This window comes from Cannabis sativa, chromosome 4 (assembly GCF_029168945.1).
Source record: "Cannabis sativa cultivar Pink pepper isolate KNU-18-1 chromosome 4, ASM2916894v1, whole genome shotgun sequence".
In the NCBI taxonomy this organism is placed as follows: domain Eukaryota; kingdom Viridiplantae; phylum Streptophyta; class Magnoliopsida; order Rosales; family Cannabaceae; genus Cannabis; species Cannabis sativa.
The window spans coordinates 2,238,285-2,260,669 of NC_083604.1; the positions used below are offsets into that span (position 1 = coordinate 2,238,285).

The following is a 22,385-nucleotide window of genomic DNA, read 5'->3' on the forward strand; positions in this document are numbered from 1 at the left end:
TATATATATGGGTATATGTATTGATGTATGTATAATTTTGAGGTCTTTGTTTGTAAGATTGTACAAGTGTTTGTTTGTTTTATTTGGTTTAGTGATTAAGATTGGTCACGTACCTATGGTTTATAATAATAATAATAATGATATGAAATTCATTTCTGGTCGGCTTCATATATATATACTGATTAAATATTCACTACTCTTCTAAAATTTGGATTATTAATAATGCCAATTCTCTTACAATACTTATCGATGAAATAATTTAGTCATGTCATGTTGGACTACATCATCATTCATCAATACATTTCATGTGGCTATATATATAAATATTAACAGCAGCATAAATACTTCAATAATACTCTTCTACTGTACATTGTTTTTGCATATATATATATATATACACATGTAAAAAAAAATATATATATATACATATTTATATGATGAATATGTATGAATTCATACAGCCACATAAATACTTAAAATTCATATATACATGTGTTGTACTTAAATGTAATTTTTTTAAATTTAACTGAAAAAAATTTGTTATGTATGACAAATAGGACAAATAGGATTATTTCATAAATATATAAAAATAATAATAAAAAAAAATTATAAAAATACGGTCTTACGGAATTTGAAATATTTTTACGATTTTTTTTATTTTATTTATAGAAAATACGATTTTTTTTTTATGTTGTACTCTTATAAGTTTGTCATTGATTTTTTGTTATTTGTATGTTATTTTTTGTTATTGTTTTGATGTTATTTAAATGTTATTTAATGTTACTTTTATGCAGTTTTTTTATTGTTTTTATGAAAAAATATAAAAAAGTAAAAAAAATTCCTTAAACGTAAAAATGTAATTTTTTTTTAAAAAAAAATAGTTTTATCTAATTATTTTTTTTATTTAATACACTCATACATTTTTCACAAGAAAAATTCACCTAATTAATTATAATTATATATAATAGTGTTTGAATATTCTCATCATGTAAATAGTTAATTCACATGTGCAGTTAGATCAAATGTCATTCCCCATTTGTCTAATTTATTTTAGGCATATCATATCATGTATTAATTATTAATTCATGAATCTTTCAAAAATACAAATTAATTAATGCAATATATTTTAGACATTTGTGGTATATACCAAACCACATTTATGATATATATGTATAAGATTAATCTATTTATGAATGACCATTTCAAGAAAAAAAAATAAAAATCTATTTATGAATGAATTATATGATGTTATGTATTATGCAAGCCAGCTCTAGATCTCAAATCAAAACCAACCAATAAATATCAATATGTAATTAATCACAAATAATTAAATTAATTAACACACACAAATAAGGCTTCTGTTAATTTAGGTGTCTATGTCAGTTACGTGTTTGAAAGGAAAAGTGTTAACAGTGGCCAGTGGAAAAAATAACGGGATCACGTGGTGCAGATCAGGAGTAGCTATCCGATTCATTTTAATATTTTTCTCTTATCCAATTCAATCTAATTAATAATTAGATTTAAAAAATTGCCATCTAATCTAATTTAATTAGGTCTCAACATCCAATTTAAAATTCAATTACTAATTCGATTAGATTAGTTTTTTAATTGAATATCTAATCATACACTTAAATTTTAATATTAACTTAAAAATATAAAAAAAATAGGTAAAAATTAAATATCACACTTTATATAAGTTTAATATTTTATAAAAATACTACCGTTATAAGTGTAAGACAGCTAAAAGTTTTTTTTTTTGAATAGCTAAAACAACAATATTACTAAGTAATAAAATAGAACAAAATATCATAAAAATAAATATACAAAATAATTAAGTGTTACATATTCAACATTAAAAAATTTACTAAAATTGTAATTAATACATATATTTTATTTTTTATTATATAAATAAATATACATAATTTTTTAATATATATATAAATGTAAATAGATTGAATCAGTTTTTAATTAAATTTTAAGATTGACATTCAATAACCAATCCAATCCAATTAAAATCAAACTTTTAACATCCAATCCAATTCAATTGTAATTGGATATCCAATTTTTTGTAATTAGATTGAATTTAATTGGTTCAGTTAAATTGAATTGGATATTGCCCACCTGCAAATACATTTCTCACTCATTCGATGCTTTTGACAACCCTAAGGACCACACGTGCTAGTTATAGGTACCTGTTATATATGACTATTCTTATCATCGGTATTATATCTCACAAGGGTCCCCATCCCAAAAGATGTCCCACCACATTAAATTAATTTTAAAGGATAACTATAATCCCTTACAATTGAGGAAAGTCGAACTCTTAACCTAAATAAGAAAAAAGACTAATAAAAAATTTTATATCATTACACCACACAATTTGTGGTACCAATTGAGTAAAATTGTATGTAGATATTATATGATCTGCACTTTATAATTTATAAGTGACAATTTTTTTTTTTTGATAATTAATAATGTCACTTATGTTGGGAGTTAGAGGATCAATCAATGATATCATATTGAATTTAACTAGATATGTGCCAACATTTTATAGAATATGCTTTAAATTTTTCATTATTATAAGATCTTTGTTTTTCAGAGTTGAAACATATACATTTTTGGATATTTGTGGCATAATTATTTAAAATTTTGTATTAATTTAATGAATTTTCTAATATTAGTAAAATTGTAATTTTCATATAATTTTATTAATAGACTCTGTTAGCATCTTAAATTTATTAACATATAGTTAGTAAGTGATATTACATGTTTTCGCTAGATTCAATAAAGTAAAATCTAACCCTTAAGTTAGATACGTCTTGTTAAGTAAGGTTAAGACACTAATTAAAGTTTGTACTACAAATGATAAATACGTATCAATTTAATTAATGTTTAATGCTTATGCTACTAAAAAATCATTAAATATATGCCAGTTAAATTTAAAACTTTAGGTAACGAAATATCTCAATAAGTAATAAATAAACACAAAGCCCATAATGATTGCAATTGTAAATTTTTCTAGCCACATATATTATATGTATTTTTTTTATATAATTATATATATTATACGTATGATTGACGAAAATTGACCGTGAAAAAATTACACCAAAAAGGAAAATAAAAAGAAGACAAGACAGAGAAAAAAAAAGAAAATGATATCAATCTTCACATCTACTTTTCTTGATTAATTCTTATAATTAAATTTTGTAGCCTTAATTAAATTTGTATGTAATGCATGAATTCATCTATACCAATTACTCAAATTTATGCTAATTAACAAACATTAATAGTCTAATCTTTGGACATATACGTATACATTTTGTAGATCCTTGCCTTAATTAGTTTTGTCCAATAATGTATATGTAATTTTTTAAAGAGAATGGTATAAATATTTAAATTTAACTCTTAGTTGCAGATAAGTACATAAATTTAAATTTTGACAATAATAATACTTAAAGTTATATTTATAAAACTTTCATATGCACCGGTCGGTTAAGTGAGTTAATAATCACGTGATAGTCTCTGGTTGATTCAGGTCATTAGATTTTTATTTTTTATTTAAAAAATTTAAATACACTATTAAAAAAGTAACGTGTGAATAATAACTTAAATATTATTAATCGGTATTTACGATGTATTTTTTAATGATATAAAAATTCCACCTTAGCTAAAAATTAATGCCAAAGATTATAAGTATTATGAGTTTAACTATGTTCATCTACTTAAGTTCAACAGTTACATAAATTTAAAAAATGAATCATTAAAACAAAAAAAATGCCTAAACTTAAATGCTGCCAATAATCAATAACATATATATAATGTATAAATTTTCACATTATATATGAATGTATCAATGCTCAATAATACAAAGGAGCTGTCGTTCAAAATAATAATCATACAAAGGAACTGAAAATGAGATCTACATTTGAACCCAACAATTATGAAATTTATACCCCAAATTGACAAATAAATAATAATACATAAGTAGTAAGTTTGTATTATAATGGGGAATTCTTTTAATTTTCCCCCCAATCTAATCATCCTTAGACTTTGGCTGTGTTTGTGTGCACAAAAGCCTCTTAATCCTTCCTCGGCTTGCCATGACTTTCTTCTCTTCTTTTTTTGTTTCAACTTTTTGTGGGATCTTTGTGTCACTCTATTAAAGATTTTATAGTCTTTTCGAGGTTTTGTGCTTCGAATTAGGAGTGGTGTTGGCAAATTCGGAATAGTGATGTGGATTTTTGCAAAGTCGACGATAGTGTAGCCAGGGGCGGAGCCAGGAATTTATCTTGGGGGGTGGCCAAGGCCACAGTACATATACATGTACGTCCGCCCCTGAGTGTAGCTCTGTTTGAATCCAAATTAAGCGGACTCTTGTATTAGATCTTTTCGGACTTAGATTGTGTTGTGGGAGTGGTCTATCAATGCAGTAGTGTCAACAATTGAAATATTTTAGGTCATAAATTTGCTATATATTTATTAATTTATTTTGTTGTTTCTTAATTTTTTTTTTAAAAGAGTTTAATTATATGTATTTTTTTATAAGATTAATTGTTTTATATAGTTTTTTAATAATATTTTACACATAATTATATAAATAATTAATAAAAATAATTAAAATATATAAATATTTATTAATAAATACATATGTATTATTATTATTATAAGAAATTTTTATTTATTGTGTTTTTAGGTTAGTCTATTCCTATTTAATTAAGTATTGTGTTTCGAGCTTGTTGTTTCATGTTTAAGTTTATTTTTTTTTGTGTCATGCTATGCTAATTTTATTATCATATTGTGTCGCCTAAACCTATAATTTTTTGTATCGGGTTATGCTCGTACTTTCTTAACTCATACTAATTTTGTGTCGTGTCAAAAAATCGAGCTATATACTTAGCTCTACATGCATCCATATATATACTACTCTTCTATCTCACATTATTGCACACCATGTACTATCAATATTTATTAATTAAAATCGATATCCACCTGGCCACAAAAATACAAAAAATAATAAAATACCAATTCCTCCATTACATTTTCTCTCCAAATAAATAAATAAATAAATTCCTCCATTGCATATATATATAATTTCCACCAATGGATACCACTTACTTATAACATATAAGAGTAATTGTAGTATATATCTTTCAAAAATAAATAAATAAATAAATAAAATTGTACATATCATTGCAAAGAAAGAGCATAGAAATAATAGTTGGATTCTCTTGGATTCACTCGTTTTGATGATACATCATACTGAACACACACCCTATATATAGTGGCTCTACTTTCATATCTCATAACATTTATTACATATAAATATAACCTTATATTTACGTATATTTATATACTCACTCTTATAATATTTTTACACACACTAGAAAAAAAATAATAACAATGGAAAAAATGGTGGAGAAAAAATCAAGAAAAAAAGGAGGATTAATCACAATGCCCTTTATCTTCTGTAAGCTTAATTAATATATAATTATGATATTTATTTAGTTATTATATTCTTGATTTTGTGTAATGATATTTTTTCTTTTTTTTTTTCTTTTGTGTTATAGCAAATGAAATTTGTGAGAAGTTAGCAGTTGTGGGATTCAATGCAAATATGATTAGTTACTTAACAACACAGCTTCATATGCCACTCACCAAAGCTGCTAACACTCTTACCAATTTCGGCGGCACCGCCAGTTTGACACCCTTGATCGGAGCTTTCGTGGCCGATTCATTCGCCGGCCGCTTCTGGACCATCACTGTTGCTTCCATCATCTACCAAATAGTAAATTCTTAAACAAACATTATTCATTTCGAGATCAAACAGGCTCACGATTTACTACCTGATCGTTTTTATAGCATGATGATCAGGTGGTAAATCGTGAATCTGTTTTAATTAATAGCTGTGTTAGCAGCTATTAATTAATTAATATTATGTTTAATTTAATATTGTTTTTTTTTTTGTGTAATTAATTATGATTAGGGAATGATTAGCTTAACACTATCAGCAATTCTTCCCCACTTAAGACCGCCACCGTGTAAAGGCGAAGAAGTGTGTAAAGAAGCCGATTCGGGACAGGTGGCGATTCTCTACATGTCACTACTTCTAACGGCTCTCGGGTCGGGTGGGATCCGACCCTGCGTGGTGGCATTCGGGGCGGATCAGTTCGACGAAAATGACCCGAAACAAAACACCAAGACATGGAAGTATTTCAATTGGTATTATTTTACTATGGGGGCTTCCATATTGGTAGCTGTAACTGTCCTTGTTTATGTCCAAGATAATGTTGGTTGGGGTTTGGGCCTTGGGATCCCAACCATAGCCATGTTCTTATCCATTATTGCTTTCATAATCGGGTACCCGCTTTACCGAAATTTAGACCCGGCAGGGAGCCCGTTTACCCGGTTGGTACAAGTATCTGTGGCTGCCTATAAAAAGAGGAAATTGGCTTTGGTTTCGGACTCTACTCAGCTTTACCAAAATGAGGAACTTGATGCTCTTATTTCTATTGATGGAGAACTTGTTCACACTAAGCAAATGAAGTAAGAAAACTCTCTCTCTCTCTCTCTCTCCTTATATCTTTTTTATATTTTTTTAATTTTACAAATGCTAATAAGTGGTGAGAAAGAGAAATCATAAAGTTTTTTTGCCTTATCCTGTAGTAATTATTTATTTACAGTCTGTTTTTGGATTACATAGTACTTTGTTTGATGTCATGTATTGTCGGTAGAAATTGATTTTTTCAACCACTAATTCCAGTACAGTTACTATCGATTATTTTAGAGGTTAATGTAAAAGTTTATTATTAGTGAGATTAAGTAAGCATGATTAGAGGGGTAGCAGTTAGTTCGTAATTAAGTAAGATTTTCTCTACCAAATCTAACCTATCGTTGAAAATATAAATATTATAAGTAATTTGCGGCAAAACCCCCTTAACTATCAATTTACTTGCAAAAAACCATCCAACCTCATATTTTGGTGGAAAAACCCTCCAAAGTACTATTCTGTTTACATTTTAAGATGCCGTCTGTCCAGCTCCTAATTTTGCCCACGTGGCAATGACAAGTCACTAAAAAATTATCCTATGTGGCCATATTTTACAAAATAAAAATAAAACTTTAAGAGTAATTTGCGGCAAAACTTCCCCAACTATCAATTTACTTGCAAAAAACTTTAAGGTTGGATGGTTTTTTGCAAGTAAATTGATAGTTGAGGGAGTTTTGCCGCAAATTACTCTTAAATTTTTTGTTTTTATTTTAATTTTTATTTTGTAAAATATGGCCACGTAGGATAATTTTTTATTGACCTGTCATTGCCACGTGGGCAAAATTAAGACTTAACGAGGCTGAATAGACGGCACCTTAAAAATGTAAACGAAACAGTACTTTGGAGGGTTTTCCCACCAAAATATGAGGTTGGATGGTTTTTTGCAAGTAAATTGATAGTTGAGGGGGTTTTGCCGCAAATTACTCAAATATTATATGTAGCTTTAATTACCAAATATGAATACACCCTTCAATCAATAATAGGATAGCTTTGTTTTAATTTAATTTATTAAAGAGAAAAAAGGAGAAGAGACAGAAACCAGTACGTGTTGGGTTGAAGTTATTGTAATATGGTTAAATTACAATAATATTTATATATTCATGCATGCATTTTATTTTAGTTTATTTTTGGGATGAATGGGACCCAATCCCATTAACTTGTTGTTTGTTCTGTTGTTTATATATAATAATAACACTGTGTCTTCTACCCATAAAAAGGACAAGATTTCTCTCGTCTTCCATATCCCATAATTAGCCATTTCCACCTTCTCAGTCGTCACCTTATCAGCCCACAACTATACATACCTAGTTATTGGGATTGGGCCTGGTCCGGCCCACTAGCACAGGGGCCATCGTCACATGTTCGGTTAATCCAACCCTTAAATTACTAATGTTGGGACGGTCCACTTTGATATAAACACATGGAATTAATTTTATAAAACTTTAAAAAATCAAATCTTTAGAAAAATTAAGAATTAGATGAAAAAAAAAAAACTCTGACTTGTAGTTTTAAAAGTAAAGGTTGAGAATAAGAGGTTGACCATAACAAAGGTGTATTTAAATAATTATTTTAAGCATTAGAATCGAGTTTAATTGAGAGTAATAATCATTATTTTTACTATGTTAGTTTAACTAAATAATTACATGCAGGTTTTTGGACAAGGCAGCCATAATAACAGAAGAAGACAACGTAAAATCCCCCAACCTATGGAGAATCAACACCGTCCATCGTGTAGAAGAACTAAAGTCAATAATCAGAATGGGCCCAATATGGGCCTCAGGAATACTCCTGATAACAGCTTACGCACAACAAGGAACCTTCTCACTCCAACAAGCCAAAACCATGAATAGACACCTCACCAAATCATTCGAAATCCCAGCTGGCTCAATGAGCGTCTTCACCATAGTTACCATGCTCTCCACCATAGCATTATACGACGGCGTTTTAATACGCGTGGCAAGAAAATTCACTGGTCTAGACAGAGGAATAACATTCCTACAAAGAATGGGAATAGGTTTCCTAATTTCAATCATAGCAACATTAGTAGCCGGCTTCGTTGAAATCAAGCGTAAAGCCGCGGCTTCGGCTCACGGATTAGCCGATTACCCAAAAACAACAATTCCCATCTCAGTTTTTTGGCTTGTACCACAATATAGTCTCCATGGAATAGCAGAGGCATTTATGTCAATTGGGCACTTAGAATTTTTCTATGATCAAGCCCCAGAAAGCATGAGGAGTACAGCCACGGCTCTGTTTTGGACTTCGATTTCGGCTGGGAATTATGTGAGTACTCTTTTGGTTACACTTATACATAAGTACACGGCTCGTTCTGATGGCTCAAATTGGCTTCCTAATGATAATTTGAATAAGGGTAAATTAGAGTATTTTTATTGGTTACTTACTTTGTTACAAGTTGTGAATTTGGTTTATTATATTTGGTGTGCTAAAATGTACACTTATAAGCCAATTCAAGTGATTAAGAAGAAAAATACTAGTGAGGATTTGTCTAAAGAGAGTAATGGGTTAGAGTTGGAATTAGTTGCTAATAGGGTTTGATTAGTAGTTAATGTGTTTGATAATTAATAATGATGTGAGATGAGTTTTACCTAATTAGTTATGTAGTGTTGTGTAGTTTGTAACTTCTAAGGGAATAATAATATTGTAGAATGTATAAATTGGTATATATATGAAAATATAGATTAGTATTGGCAATTTCTGTTCCAATATAGTATTCTACTTAATTTTAAGGTTAATTAAGATTTTTACCTTTAAATTTTGATATGTACTAAATCATGTTTCATGAGCTTTTAAGGTCGTTAAAAATGCTCCTTGAACTATTGAGATTGTTGGATTTAAGGACTTTTGTCTAATTTTAGTAAAAAAAAATCTAACATGGATGAAAGTTCAGGAGACATGATTTAGTATATGTCAAAGTTCGATAGACATGATTTGGTAGATATCAAAGTCTAGGAAGCATAGTTTAGTACATAAACAATCACTGAAATAGTAAAATTGAATGAAATTAAATAAAAGTCTTTAAATTTAACAATCTCAATAATTAAGGGGGCATGATTTGATACATGTTAAAGTTTAGTACATAAACCATCACTGAAATAATAAAATTAAACAAAATTAAACAAAAATCCTTAAATCTTATAGTTATTAATTAATTAAGCCAACTTGATCGTTTTAATTGTGGGTATAATAAAAAAAGAATTTTTTTTTTAATTTTTTATACTTCAAAATAGTATAAATTCTACATAGAAACCTTCATAGCAACTAACGGAGTAACTTAAATCACAACTAAAATTCACATAAAAATTACTGGAGCAACCCAAATCATAAATTTAAAACAAATAATAATAAAATGATATATAGAGTAATTTCTCTTATTAAAGTCCACTATATTCTTTAAAAGAAGTTATTAGAATAATACTACATTTGAAGAATATCATTTCTATAGTAACATGTTTATATAAAATAACATTGGAAGAATATCACAATCATAAAATGCTTTATAAATAAGCCATATTGGATTGAATTGTTAAAAGTTTTAAAATTTAGAAAAGAAGTGAATATATACTAAAAAAGAGAATTAGTTAGGAGAAAACGTTTTATGTTCTTTAGTCTTTACAATACTTTTCGGCCTAAATAAGTATAGTTATCACATTGTTTAATGTATGGAACACATTTTTCACATATAAGTGCTCATCATTAATAAATAATATTTTGTCTAACTTTCTCATATAATATTTTATCATACATATTGGTAACTTTGGGATTTTTTTATTTTTATTTTTTTGTTATAAGTTGAGCATATATACGATATTTAGTCTTGGAATAAAGTATTATTATTTTTTCTAATGGAATGGAAAGCTTGATGTTTATGGTTTGTCAATCTAGCTCGACTTGTATTTGAAAAAGTTTGTAAAAATATAAACTGTGTTGTGCCAACTCATTGAAAAAAATTGTTTCTTTTGTGACCCTTCATCAAAGGAAATATGATAATTTCAGAGTACACTAACAAAATTGTATATTTTTGCAAAAATAAAAAATTTAGATCAATAGATTTGGTGAGGGGGTAAGTTGAAAAATACCATTTTTATTAATCAATTAATTAAATTTACCTCTAATTTTAAATTTAATTGAAACATACCTCTTTTTATATGTATTGTACATAAAATACATAAGAGAGTTACATGGAGAGTATCTTGAAGTGACATGGACAAAATTGGTATAATGTTTAAAAAAAGAGAGATAAATATGATAGACTTTAAAAAAGAAGGTAAAAATAAAAGAGTACAATATAAAAAGAGTATAGAATGTAATTTCCTCTTTAGTGAGCCTTATGCACAGCGGGGCTGATACCAATTTATTTTTAAAAAATCTTTATTTATCTTTTCTGCTAAAATTAATAATGAATAGTTTACACAAAGGTAAATTTGTTTGATGAGAATTATCTTTTTTTTATTATATATTAATCAAATATAATTGTAAATTAATTTTAATGGATAAATACTATCTTTTCTAATCAAAGTACCAAATATATTCTAACATAACTTATCAAATTAAAAAAAAAAATTTGAATCTCTAATACACTTAATGAGAATATAATCCATAAAACTGGGTATAAAATAATTTTCTACACTTTTAGGTTCAAGTATTTTTTTTATATATATTTTAATAATATTTTATAAAAATAATAGAAAAACAAAATAAGAATAATATACAAATAATAAAAATATAACATAAAACTAATATGAATATATAACCACATATCTTTTCTTTTATTTTTTGAAAAAAACGTTTCTTTTTTTTGTTGTTTTGAATTTTGTCATTTCGTGGTAATAAGAAATGTGAGAAAAGGGAAATTTAGGTTGGAAACACGGTCAGTTAACTCAGTGAATGAGTGGGTCATTTACTCATTTATTATAAAACGTGTCCCCAAAACAAAAAGATTGAAAAGTTGATAATTCTAATTCCAATACGAATAGTAATAGATTTAGAAAACCACACGTTAATAAATGGGCCCCAATACGAATAGAATTTAAGAAACTTCAAATAATTATTTGTATATATATTAGGTTGACCGCGTTCCTAGCCTAAACAAACCCATTATAACCATACACGTTTTTTCATAATATAAAAACTTTCCTTTCAAATTGAATCTCAATTCTCATATAACAAAGAATATTCTTCTTCAACTGTTTTCTCTTTTAATTTTGTTTGTTTGGATTGTTAATTAACTAATTAATTAATGATTGCAAACGCAAGATCAAGTAGTTGTTGCAGAGGCATGGAGGGTATTGCTATGCCACCAGAGAATAAGAGGTTGAATATAGAGGCTTCTAGTAGTAACCCATTATCTGCTATAGCCGATGCCTTTGAAGATTTGTCTAACCTCATTATTAACCATCAGATTCATCATCATCATCATCATGATCATGAGTGTTTTCGGCTGAGATTAGATACCTTTTCTGAAGCTTGTTCTCTTATTTCCTTTCTCTTTGGTTGTCTTGGCTTAGCTTTCAAATTTGCCGAGTGTGAATACGTCTCTAAGGTATTAAATTTCATCTCTCATAATATTTTTATTTATATTTCTAAATCTGAGTGAGTCTATCTTATTATCATTAATAATAATTTTGGTTAGCGGTTTTAAAAAAAAATAATGTTGAATCTTGTTTTTTGGTACAATAAATTATTTTAAAATTTACTAAAAATTTGTGAGAGATTTTTTATAAGTACACTTTTTTATTTGTGTGTGATGAAGCAAAAAGATTTCCATGATACCTTATATTTTATTGTTGATGTTTTATTATTTTTCATATAAATACCCAAAAATAACAAAAAGTTAACATTTTTTTGTATTGCTATTTTTCTCTTTCAAGGACCTTTGTTTTCATCAAGTTGTTAATTTAAACTAATATAATTTTTGCCGAAAATAATTGTGATTAATTGTTCTTATTTTTTTATAAGGTTTGTGTTAATAATGATAAATTATTTGTTTAATTAAGGTACATAATCTTATTGAAGCATCGAAGACACACGAGACTTTACATAGCATGTTAGATTGTGATGTAGCAAATCATACAGTGAAAACATCAGGAAGCAATTCACGTAATTTAAGACGAGTTAGACAGGGTCTTGATCTTATCAGAGCTTTGTTTGAGCAATTTTTGTCCAATGAGTACGTATCAAAACTTCCATAACTTATCAAATAATGTGATCAAATAGTTTTAGCATTAATGAAATATATTCTAACATTTGAATTTGTGCAGTGATTATTACTTAAAGGGTGCTGCTTCAACAGCTTATGCTCAGGTGTGTGCACCATACCATTCATGGGCTATTAGGACAGCAGTTGCTGCTGGAATGTATGCTCTCCCAACCAGAGAACAACTTTTGTTGAAGCTCAATGAAACAAGTAAGACTTCATTAATTATTACTTAGATTATTTGTGGCAAAATTTTTTTATGTTTTGATTTTTTACATTTAAACCCGCTTATGTTTAATTTTATTTACAAATTTAAAGTGTTAGCTGAGTACCATTAAATATGTACTAACTGAAGTATTATTGTATTGTCGAAGTTTTAATTTTACGTATACATAAGTGTACAAAATAGTCATCTAGTTGGTATTTGACGATGATATTTAATTGATGTCTTAAATTTACCAAAAAAATAATTTTAAGAGAATTTTACCACAAAAAATAATAAAAAGAATTAAGCATATAAAAATTAAAATATAAAATATTTTACCGCCAATTACTCTTATTAATTATAATTTCCCTTCCTTTGAAAAATAGTGATTACTGTTTTTTTTTTTTTTTTTTTTTTAAATTGAATGGCATTATTTGTGTTTCCTATAACCTATAATATTAGTAATATAGAGGTCTTGTTATAAATATAATTTTTTTTTGGGAATTACCCCATATATTATTTTTTTAACTTTTTTTTTTAAATTTACGGGTTGAGTTTCTAAAGTGGTTGCAGCCCTAGTTGCAATAGGGGTTTCTACGTAGAATTTCATAAAAATGTAAAAAAATTGTTTTGAAGTGTAAAAATGAAAAAGTCCCATTTTTTTTTATACTTAAAATTGTATATATATTTTACATTTGTACAAGTTTTTTACTTGTATTTTTTCAAAACATCAATATTGTTTTTATGTTGGAGCAATTTAACAATGCTGTTTTGAATAAAAAAAAATCTGTATTTTTGCAAAAAAATTGCGATAAAGAAGTATTTTTATAAATTTTTTTATTATTTTTAAATATTTATATGATAATTCAACTTTGAATGTAAATTCAACCTTTTTTCATTTTTAATAAAAAGAAAGTATATTTGTTTTGCAGATCAATCGGCAGAGAACAAAATGAGAAGGTACATTACAGCCTCAATTCCAATTATTGAATACATCGATAAGCTCTACATTTCAAGAAATATCAAGTTGGATTGGTGACTTAATTCACTTGCAATATTATTAACAGAATTATATATATATATATATTTTAATGTTAGAAGATGTCAAGTTAAAATATATATGGCTTTGGTGGATATCCAAAATGGTCATTTTTTTAGTTGTGTTGGCTGTTGAATTGAATATTTTCATAGCATAGTGTACTTTTAAAAGTATAAGGATATAGGTTGGTATTTTTGTAAATCATGGAAGTTATCCATATGAACTTAGAAGAGAAAAAAACAAAGGGCACACTTAGGCATGTTTAGTAACCATTTTGTTTTTAGTTTTTTTTTAGTTTTATTTAACAAAAGTTTTTAGTTTCCTTTAGCAAGTTAATTACATAAAACTTTTTTAATTATTCCTAAAGAATGTTATTCTTTATAATATAATGATTTGGTTATGATAATTGAATTAAAGCAATATCAATTAGGGGTGTTTATGGTTTAGTTTGGTTGGAAGTTTTATTTTTTTTCGAACCAAATCAGTAATGTTGACTTTTAAAATTAAAAATCTAACTAGACCAATTAAATGTTCAAATCAAACCAAATTAATCAACTTAAAAACTGATTGGTTCAGTTTGAAACCGTGATTTATAATTCGTAAATGTTCTAATTATTTTTTACTGAATTAGTTTTACTTTAAAACTTATAATACGTAAATAACAATAAAAATAAATATTTTTAACACAATGTTAAAGTAATTATCAATATTATGACTAACATTGTTCTTAAATATTAATATTTAATAAAAAATCATATTAAGTATATATAAAGAATTAGACATTTTGGTTTGGTTTGTAGTACGGACGAAAATTTTAAAATCGTGACTGAACTAAAAAAATTATAAACGATCTGAATTGACCAAACTATTGACACCAAATTCATTTGATCTGGTCTCAAATAGTTTAGTGCGAATTCATTGGAGTTTGGAACCACATATTGCAAATTATATGAACAACCTTATTTAAATATATATTTCAATTTTTATTTTGAGTAGTAGTACGAATGGTTGAAATCTTTGTCCAAGGCTTGTCGTGTGACTTTGATCAAATCGATTAGACTTGCCTTACTAGTTTACACTATGCAGACTACAAAGTTGTCTAAGAAGCTTGCCTCTAAAATTGATGGTATGATTAGAGATTTTTGGTAGGATTGTGAGCAGGGCAATCATTGCATATATTTAAAGGCTTGGAATCACTTATGTCTCCCCAAGTCTTGGGGTGGCCTTGGCTTCCTAAAGACTTTAAAAATGAATCAGGCCTTGCTGGCCAAGTGGGGATGGGCCCTCATTTATGGGGATCAGTCATTGTGTTGTTAGGTGTTAAGAGCCAAGTGTTTGAGATGTAAGCCATTTTTGGATTGTTCCGTTAAGAACTTGGATTCTTGATTCTGGAAAAATATTGTGAAAACTAAAGCAATTCTTAAGAAATGTGCTTTCAAGCTTATTTCCGATGGGAAAGAGACAAATATATCTTGAATGATCCATGGGTTATCCATGTCCATGAATTCCACCCTAAACCTAATTCTTTTCGGCCTGAGGGTTTGAAGAAAGTAGCGGTTTTACTCTTAAACAACAGGGATTGGGAAATCTAAGCTCCACACTCTTTATAACCCGGAGACGACCAGTAACATCTTCAAAAGTGGTAGGCCCAGTGATTAGGGTAAAGATAGGTGGGTTTGGACTAAAGAGTTGAGTGGTTTGTTCTCTACTAAATCTTCCTACCTTATTCAAGCATTGGAACATGCTCTTTTAGGCAATGTTGCCCGCGCCTTGTGGAACAAACTATGGAATTGAAGTTTTAGAGCGTCATAAGATACTTTAGTAGACCATTCTCTCTAATGCTCTGCCTATCCGTGCCTTTCTCGCAAGAAGAATGCATATTGAGGAGGCTTCGTGTCCTCTTTGTGGAGAGGGTGAGAAAACGATAGAGCATCTTTTCTTCTATTGTAACTTTGCTTATCACCTTTGGAGGTCATCCCCTTGGGGGTATGCCAGTTTTGGATTCGGGAGCTTGTGTTTGGGATTGTGTTTAATTTCTTTAGAATTTGAAGTCTAACGGGGTTGATGTTGAGAAGTTGTTCCTCTATGCTTCGATTGTGGTAGATACAATGTCGAGGGCCCGCAACGACAAGGTACATAATACTTCTTTGAGTAACATCAAACATTATATTGAATCTATCTCTATTTGTTACGCAGATTATGGGTCTTATTTGTTTGCCTCATCAAAGGTTGTTGAGTCTCATGTTTAGTCACCTCCTCCAAATGATTGGATCAAAATCATGTTAAAGGTTGTGACAGTTCAATGTGTGTGGTGGCCTTGGCTAGGGATCATTCAAGGTCTATTTTGTGGGTGGCCACAAACATGCTAAACTTCTCTGACCCTCTCATTGGAGAAGTTGCGGCCTGTCTATTAGTTGTGGAGACAATTGTTTCGTTGAAACATCCATTTGTGATGATTGAGAGTGATTTTGAGACAGTTATTAAGACACTGAAGGGAACCTGCTCCAGTTGAGGTATTAGTAACTATGTGCATTAATGTAAACATCTATCGAACCTTTTATTAAGTTGTAATTTTTCATTAATTTTCAGAATTTGTAATTTTACGGCTTATAATGTGGTTAAATGGATTTTTGCCAAAAATATTACTAGCATGGTTGAATTATTACTTTCCTACATTCGTCTAATATTTATATATTTAGAGCATTGTTATCAGGCACCAGTGGTGCCTAGCACCTTCTCGACATGTCACGTCGCGATTGGCTATCGATACTCGCTAAAAACTATTATATTAAACTATGTGGGACCCGATACTTAATTGGACCAATATCGATACTGACACATAAGAAAGTGCTAGGCACCACTAATACCCTTTAACATTTCTCATATATTTAACTCCAACAAAGAAAGGTTAAAGTTCCCTAAGTAAATCACTCGTGCAAACAAACATTTGGTTAATACCAAAATTTAAGGCTTTTAAAGAGATTGTTATTGCTTACTTAGAAGTGATATTTATAACCAAATTATTATTTGGGGATCAATATACCATAAAACTAATCATTCAATAAAAGAAACCAATAACAGAACAAATGAAGTAAATACTAAGTAGGGGTAATGAAACTAACAAGACATAGGTGTTGAACCATACAATTTTATCCTCTTCATCATAAATTCTTATCTTTAGTTATTTATTCCCCAAATGATATTGAACACTATATAGAAGTGCTTTTATGTCAAGCAGTTATGATGATGGATTGGATTGGATTGGTGGGTGTCATTAATCAACTTTCACTTCTAAAAATAATGCAAACCATTTTTACTTTTGATACCTTAAACCTCATTGTTCTTTTGTCCTTACTTCACATGATACTTAGCTTAATTTTCCTATTCTTATTGGGAAAGAAGAACTTGCCATGTGAATAGAGATAATGTCTTTTTTCTTTTTTTCATATTAATTGGGAACAAACACTAGGAGGAATCTTTCACAATAATTGGGTAGGGTGACCATTTTTGCGCACCACTACACACTACTAACATTCTCTCTGTTGCTTTACACTGTTGGAAAATCAAGGATGGGCTGAAAAAAATGAAAGTAGGCCCACCAACGGCGCATTAATGTAAGTTGTGGGCTCAGATTCTTGAAAGTAAGGCCTCGAGTCAGGAAAAGCATCTGAGCTATTGGGCCCACCCACGACCGCTCCAACTAACATATTTGGATTAGGATTTGGACTCAGAAAATAACGAGACCCTGCTTTACACCCAATATGGGCCGGATGGGCCTGTACGGACGGTAAAGAACTTCCCCTGTGGTGAATCCTTTGTGGGTAACGTGGGCCATATCCAACCATGTAAGACATTCTCAATGGATTATCTCCTAGAATGTAGTCCACCTGTAACCAATCAAAAAGAAAAAGAGTTATTTATAGCCGTTGATTTTGTAGTCCTTAATATCTGGGGTCTAGACTCTAAACTCACTCACCTGACGTTTAGCCAATTGTTTGAGTAAAGCAGGAGAAGCTGAGGTTTCGCCACATGGCACAATCTTATTGGAGTGACTCAGATAATTAGAGTAAGCTAGAAGTAAGAATGACAGTGAAGTTACATGTTGCATGTTGCTCCCTCCAGCCTTAAAGATCAAGCCACCTTTTTATATAAATGGAAAAATTAATAAAACATAATTAATACAACTTAATTACTCAAAATAGTAAAATCAACTGGCTTAGTGGATTTAATATAAAAAAGTTTGTCGTTTGTCCCATTATAATTAAGCCCAAGATTTTGGTAACAGAGAAAATGGCACCAATTATTTATTATATCTTAATGATGTTTTTTATTTCTTCTATATTTATATATATATATATATATATTACCTGGCGAATATTGGACTTGGGGATGAGAAATTCCAGGTAATAAAGAACAGATAAACTCATCAGCATTTTGCTTAAAAGATTCGAAATAGTCTGCTCTTCCACTCAATACTTCCTGTATAGTCAAGATTTTTATTTCAAAAACAAAACAAGGACATAACTATTTTCAATCTGACACACATTGCCTCAGTTTCAAATGCCATATTCAATGAATAAATCCATTATTTATGATGAAACAAAAGCAAAAATAAAAACAGATATATAACGATTTTCCATACAGTAAGTCTAGCTTGTCTACACATACAAAAAGTCTTGTATAGCCCTATATTAATAGATATAGAGAGGGTTTTCTTGTTTCTATAAAGGAAAGATGAAAAAGCTCATTTATTATTTAAAGGGGTCAAAATCACTGTGAATAGAAGTAGTTCTGAAGAAATAATGGCCGAGTATGGGATGAACCGAAGTCCCAGCCTTTTGGCACATGCAATTCATCAGTGACACTCTGATTCATGGGCCCACTTGGGCATAGACTATAGGCCAACCCCACCATCACCACCAATTCTCTCTAGCTCTTTTCTTTTTTAATATTAGGATATTAACAAAAAACCAAAACCATTTTGCTAGCTAGAAGAAGATTAGTGCTTAATTATGTGAAATACACAAACATTTTTTAATCAAATCATGAGATTTTATTAATAAACATTAGTTATAAGAATAGCTTGCAACCCCATCATGACAATCCCCCAAATTAAGAACAAGAAGAGCAAGCCAACCAATAAATCACTTTAGAAACATTTCGAACTATATGAGTAGCATTATGTTAATTATGTAGTAATAATGTTTAGATTTAGAATAAAAGAAGCAAAAACATTTTGAACTATATTAATAGCATTATGTTAGTTATGTAATATTAATGTTTAGATTTACCAATTACGTTATTAATTTTTATTAATGTTTAGTGTAATAATGAACCCTTTAGTTTTGACTTCAAAATGACTCAATTAATACTCATATGAAAGCCTAATTAGGATAGGAGGCAAAATAATGAACCATAGATTATATTCCAACCATTCTTTACTCCATATAGTTGCCTTTTTTGACTATTTTATACACAATTATGATAAGATTATTCTTTAAAAACTTTATTACTATTCCTTTCACCTTCCTCCTGAAAACATTTTTTTAAATCCCATACTATAATGTACGGAAATATTCTAACATTATTTAATTTTCATTTAAGACCCTTTTTAATACCCTTTCACTACAAAATAAACTTAATTATACTTGTATGAATTGGGGTCCCATACCATACAGACAAGACCCCACTATATATATAAAAGCAACAATACCAACCAATCACCACAAGCCATTGATTTAGCCAAGGACCACGTGATTGGCCAGATAAGTCACTTTCTAGTATCACTAAATAAGAAACGACATAAATCCAAAAAAATACATTATTATATAAAAAATGAGAATAAAATAAGAGTTTCCCACATTCTAAACAAACAAGAAATAGCCAAAGAAAATCTAGACAAGACAAAACCAAACACATATGACACTGTTTTAATATTATAGAGAGACCCCATATGCTTAAATATTGTACACACACAAAACACAATATCAATAATATTAATCATTATTATCCAGGGATTAAGGTATCCAAAAACAATAATTAATTACCTTGGAAATGAGGACGTTAATCCCAGCATGCTTGTTGTCCCAACCAAACTCGTTTATTGTATCTCCAGCTTTCAAAACCACCTCGTTCTTCACTATATATTCTCTATATTGGCGCCTCCTTGAGGCCTTGTGTAGCCATGCAGCTCCCCATAACAACTCATCCTTTAATCATCAAAGTCATCACAATCAAGGGTCTTGATCAAAAATGTTAAAGTTTAACTATAAATATATTGTTTAATCCAACGGCTAATATTGTACCTGGTAACCATTCACGTCACAATAAAAAGGGCACACAGCAGAGTGTAGACTAGCACTGTAGGCACCACGATGTCTGTCAGCGAACTCGAACACCTACTTGTCATCATAGAAAACCGTTTTCACACTACAACGGTCAATTTCTCGCGATATTTTATATCTTTACTCGAGATAATAAATTTGTTTCTTTCTTTATCGAGTTCCATTGTACAATACAACATTTCCCTATTTAGCATAACAGATTATCTTTCTTTTTTTTTTAAATAAAATACATAAATGAAAAATAACCGAAATTTTATTGGCAAATTATTTTAATAATTTTTTTATATAATATATAAATAATCTATAGTAAATTTTTCAGGAACTTTTTTATTTTTATAAACTAAAATTTTACAAACTACTCTAAACTGTAAATTTAAAAAAAAAATAAATAATAATATATAAGTAATTTCCTATTAATTTTTTTTCTTAATTTTTATATTTTTAAAAAATGTACATATTAGATTAAAATATATTTATGACAAAAAATAATTAAAACAAAAAATTATATAATATTTTATTAAGAAAACTAAAAAATATTATAGATCACTTTAAAAAAAAAATCTGAAAATATAAATAAATTAGATAATGAAATTAACATAAAAATGTGACAAACAATGTTTAAAAATGATTTTTGTAAAATCATTTTAATTTCTGTTTAATATTCCGGTGCGCATTTATAATTTAATAAAATTTCTAAAAATAAAAATGAGAATGATAGAATTACAGTACTGTGACAGGAAAAAAGTAGTGTACGTACCCTAACGGCCCTATTGAGAAGCAATCTAGAGTAAGCAGGGTCACGTGATCTGAAGACAATAGAAGCAGCGGCCAATGCAGCTGCAGTTTCACCTGCCACGTCAGATCCTGGGTGGGCCCTATCGATTTTATAGGCCGTTCTTAGAGTATCCATGTCCTCGGGTCTCTCCCAACAGTTGTGGTCCGAAAAAGCGTCGCCTACCTGGACATAAACGACGTCAGGAATCGCCGTTACTTTTAACAGATAATCACTACCCCATTTAACGGCCTTAACGGCGTTTCTCAGCTCAGGTCCCATTGTCTTCCCAAAATCTATTATACTCCATGAAAGTAACGTCGTCGTAAACGCCATCGGAAAACCAAACTTCACGTTATCTCCGGCGTCGTAGTAACCTCCCGTTAAATCCAACTGTTAAAGAAAAAAAATGGAAAACAGATTAGATTTTCTTTCTCGTGTTTGGAAAGCGAGAAAATGTGGTTTGATTAAATAAGCTTAGTAGTTAGTACTCCAGCGGTGGCGCCGTCGTGTAAACCGGAATCGCGGCGCCATCTAACGCGTTGGTCTGGTGGGAGTTTACCGGAGCGTTGGCCTTCGAAGAAGAGAATGCATTTTCGGAGAGCGTCGTGGTAGTCGTGGCGGGAACTGGTTGAAGAATGGGGAAGAAGAAGAAGCAGGAGAAGAAGAATGACGCGAAACACTGGAATATTTCCCCGGGAATAGAGAATGTTTCGCGCCATTTTTGCCGTTGGTTGTGGAGAGAAAGAGTGTGTTGTTGGGGTTTGGGGCTAAGAAAGTAGCCGTGGTTTGGGACGATCTTTATACAGAAAAAGGGTCATTGGATTCCAGAGTTTAAACGAATAGGAGGATGACACGTGGGGAGTGTTTACTGGACAGGAGTTGGGATTCCAATGAGGAAAATGCTTGACTTGGTCTTTTTGGGCTTTTAATTGGGCTGAAATGAATGGGCTGGGCCGCACCGTTTTTATTCACTTTCATATTTTTATGAGCTGACGGTGGATAGAGAAGGTAGATGAAGTTAGAATTTATTAGGAAGGAAAAAAGAGAAGAGAGAATGGGTCACCGTCGGATTAGGATGGACACATGGATGGCACGAGGTGTATTGGGCCCCACAAAATGAAGTATCATGAAAAAGTGGAGAAAAAAAAAAGAAAAAGAAGTGCATTGGTATTGTATTTATAGGGACACGATTTGGTCCCGTGATGTACATTCATGAAATGTATTTCGTGATACATTAGATAGGTTTTAGGGTACATTATAT

At 29.6% G+C, this 22,385-nt stretch overlaps 3 protein-coding genes across 3 annotated transcripts; 2 read left to right on the forward strand and 1 right to left on the reverse strand.

The window, feature by feature from the left end:
* Window positions 1-4,922: 4,922 nt before the first annotated feature.
* On the forward strand, window positions 4,923-9,259 carry LOC115712669 (protein NRT1/ PTR FAMILY 3.1). The gene is made up of 4 exons (XM_030640996.2): window positions 4,923-5,467; window positions 5,568-5,785; window positions 5,984-6,543; window positions 8,197-9,259. Exons 1-4 carry the CDS (start codon window positions 5,401-5,403, stop codon window positions 9,101-9,103), a joined length of 1,752 nt encoding a protein of 583 aa, XP_030496856.2. The 5' UTR covers window positions 4,923-5,400; the 3' UTR covers window positions 9,104-9,259.
* A 2,160-nt stretch (window positions 9,260-11,419) lies between these two features.
* On the forward strand, window positions 11,420-14,327 carry LOC115712350 (ACD11 homolog protein). Its single transcript, XM_030640621.2, has 4 exons — window positions 11,420-12,107; window positions 12,562-12,734; window positions 12,826-12,971; window positions 13,899-14,327. Exons 1-4 carry the CDS (start codon window positions 11,805-11,807, stop codon window positions 14,003-14,005), a joined length of 729 nt encoding a protein of 242 aa, XP_030496481.2. The 5' UTR covers window positions 11,420-11,804; the 3' UTR covers window positions 14,006-14,327.
* A 2,949-nt stretch (window positions 14,328-17,276) lies between these two features.
* LOC115714118 (endoglucanase 8) lies at window positions 17,277-22,053 on the reverse strand. The gene is made up of 7 exons (XM_030642662.2): window positions 21,613-22,053; window positions 21,107-21,514; window positions 20,311-20,403; window positions 20,053-20,214; window positions 18,373-18,484; window positions 17,982-18,145; window positions 17,277-17,892 (listed from the first exon to the last, which is right to left on the reverse strand). The coding sequence occupies exons 1-7, from the start codon at window positions 21,841-21,843 to the stop codon at window positions 17,569-17,571; spliced, it is 1,494 nt and encodes a 497-aa protein (XP_030498522.1). The 5' UTR covers window positions 21,844-22,053; the 3' UTR covers window positions 17,277-17,568.
* Between the last annotated feature and the right edge of the window lie 332 nt (window positions 22,054-22,385).

Excerpts from the sequence above, each read along its gene's own strand:
- LOC115714118 (XM_030642662.2), bottom strand. The coding sequence starts at position 21,843 with ATGGCGCGAAACATTCTCTATTCCCGGGGAAATATTCCAGTGTTTCGC. Across the intron at positions 20,404-21,106 it reads TTCTCAATAGGGCCGTTAGG|GTGTTCGAGTTCGCTGACAG; the intron begins GTACGTACACTA and ends GATGACAAGTAG. Across the intron at positions 20,215-20,310 it reads GTGACGTGAATGGTTACCAG|GATGAGTTGTTATGGGGAGC; the intron begins GTACAATATTAG and ends TGATGATTAAAG.
- LOC115712669 (XM_030640996.2), top strand. The coding sequence starts at position 5,401 with ATGGAAAAAATGGTGGAGAAAAAATCAAGAAAAAAAGGAGGATTAATC. Across the intron at positions 5,786-5,983 it reads CTTCCATCATCTACCAAATA|GGAATGATTAGCTTAACACT; the intron begins GTAAATTCTTAA and ends AATTATGATTAG. Across the intron at positions 6,544-8,196 it reads GTTCACACTAAGCAAATGAA|GTTTTTGGACAAGGCAGCCA; the intron begins GTAAGAAAACTC and ends AATTACATGCAG.
- LOC115712350 (XM_030640621.2), top strand. The coding sequence starts at position 11,805 with ATGATTGCAAACGCAAGATCAAGTAGTTGTTGCAGAGGCATGGAGGGT. Across the intron at positions 12,735-12,825 it reads GAGCAATTTTTGTCCAATGA|TGATTATTACTTAAAGGGTG; the intron begins GTACGTATCAAA and ends GAATTTGTGCAG. Across the intron at positions 12,972-13,898 it reads GTTGAAGCTCAATGAAACAA|ATCAATCGGCAGAGAACAAA; the intron begins GTAAGACTTCAT and ends TTTGTTTTGCAG.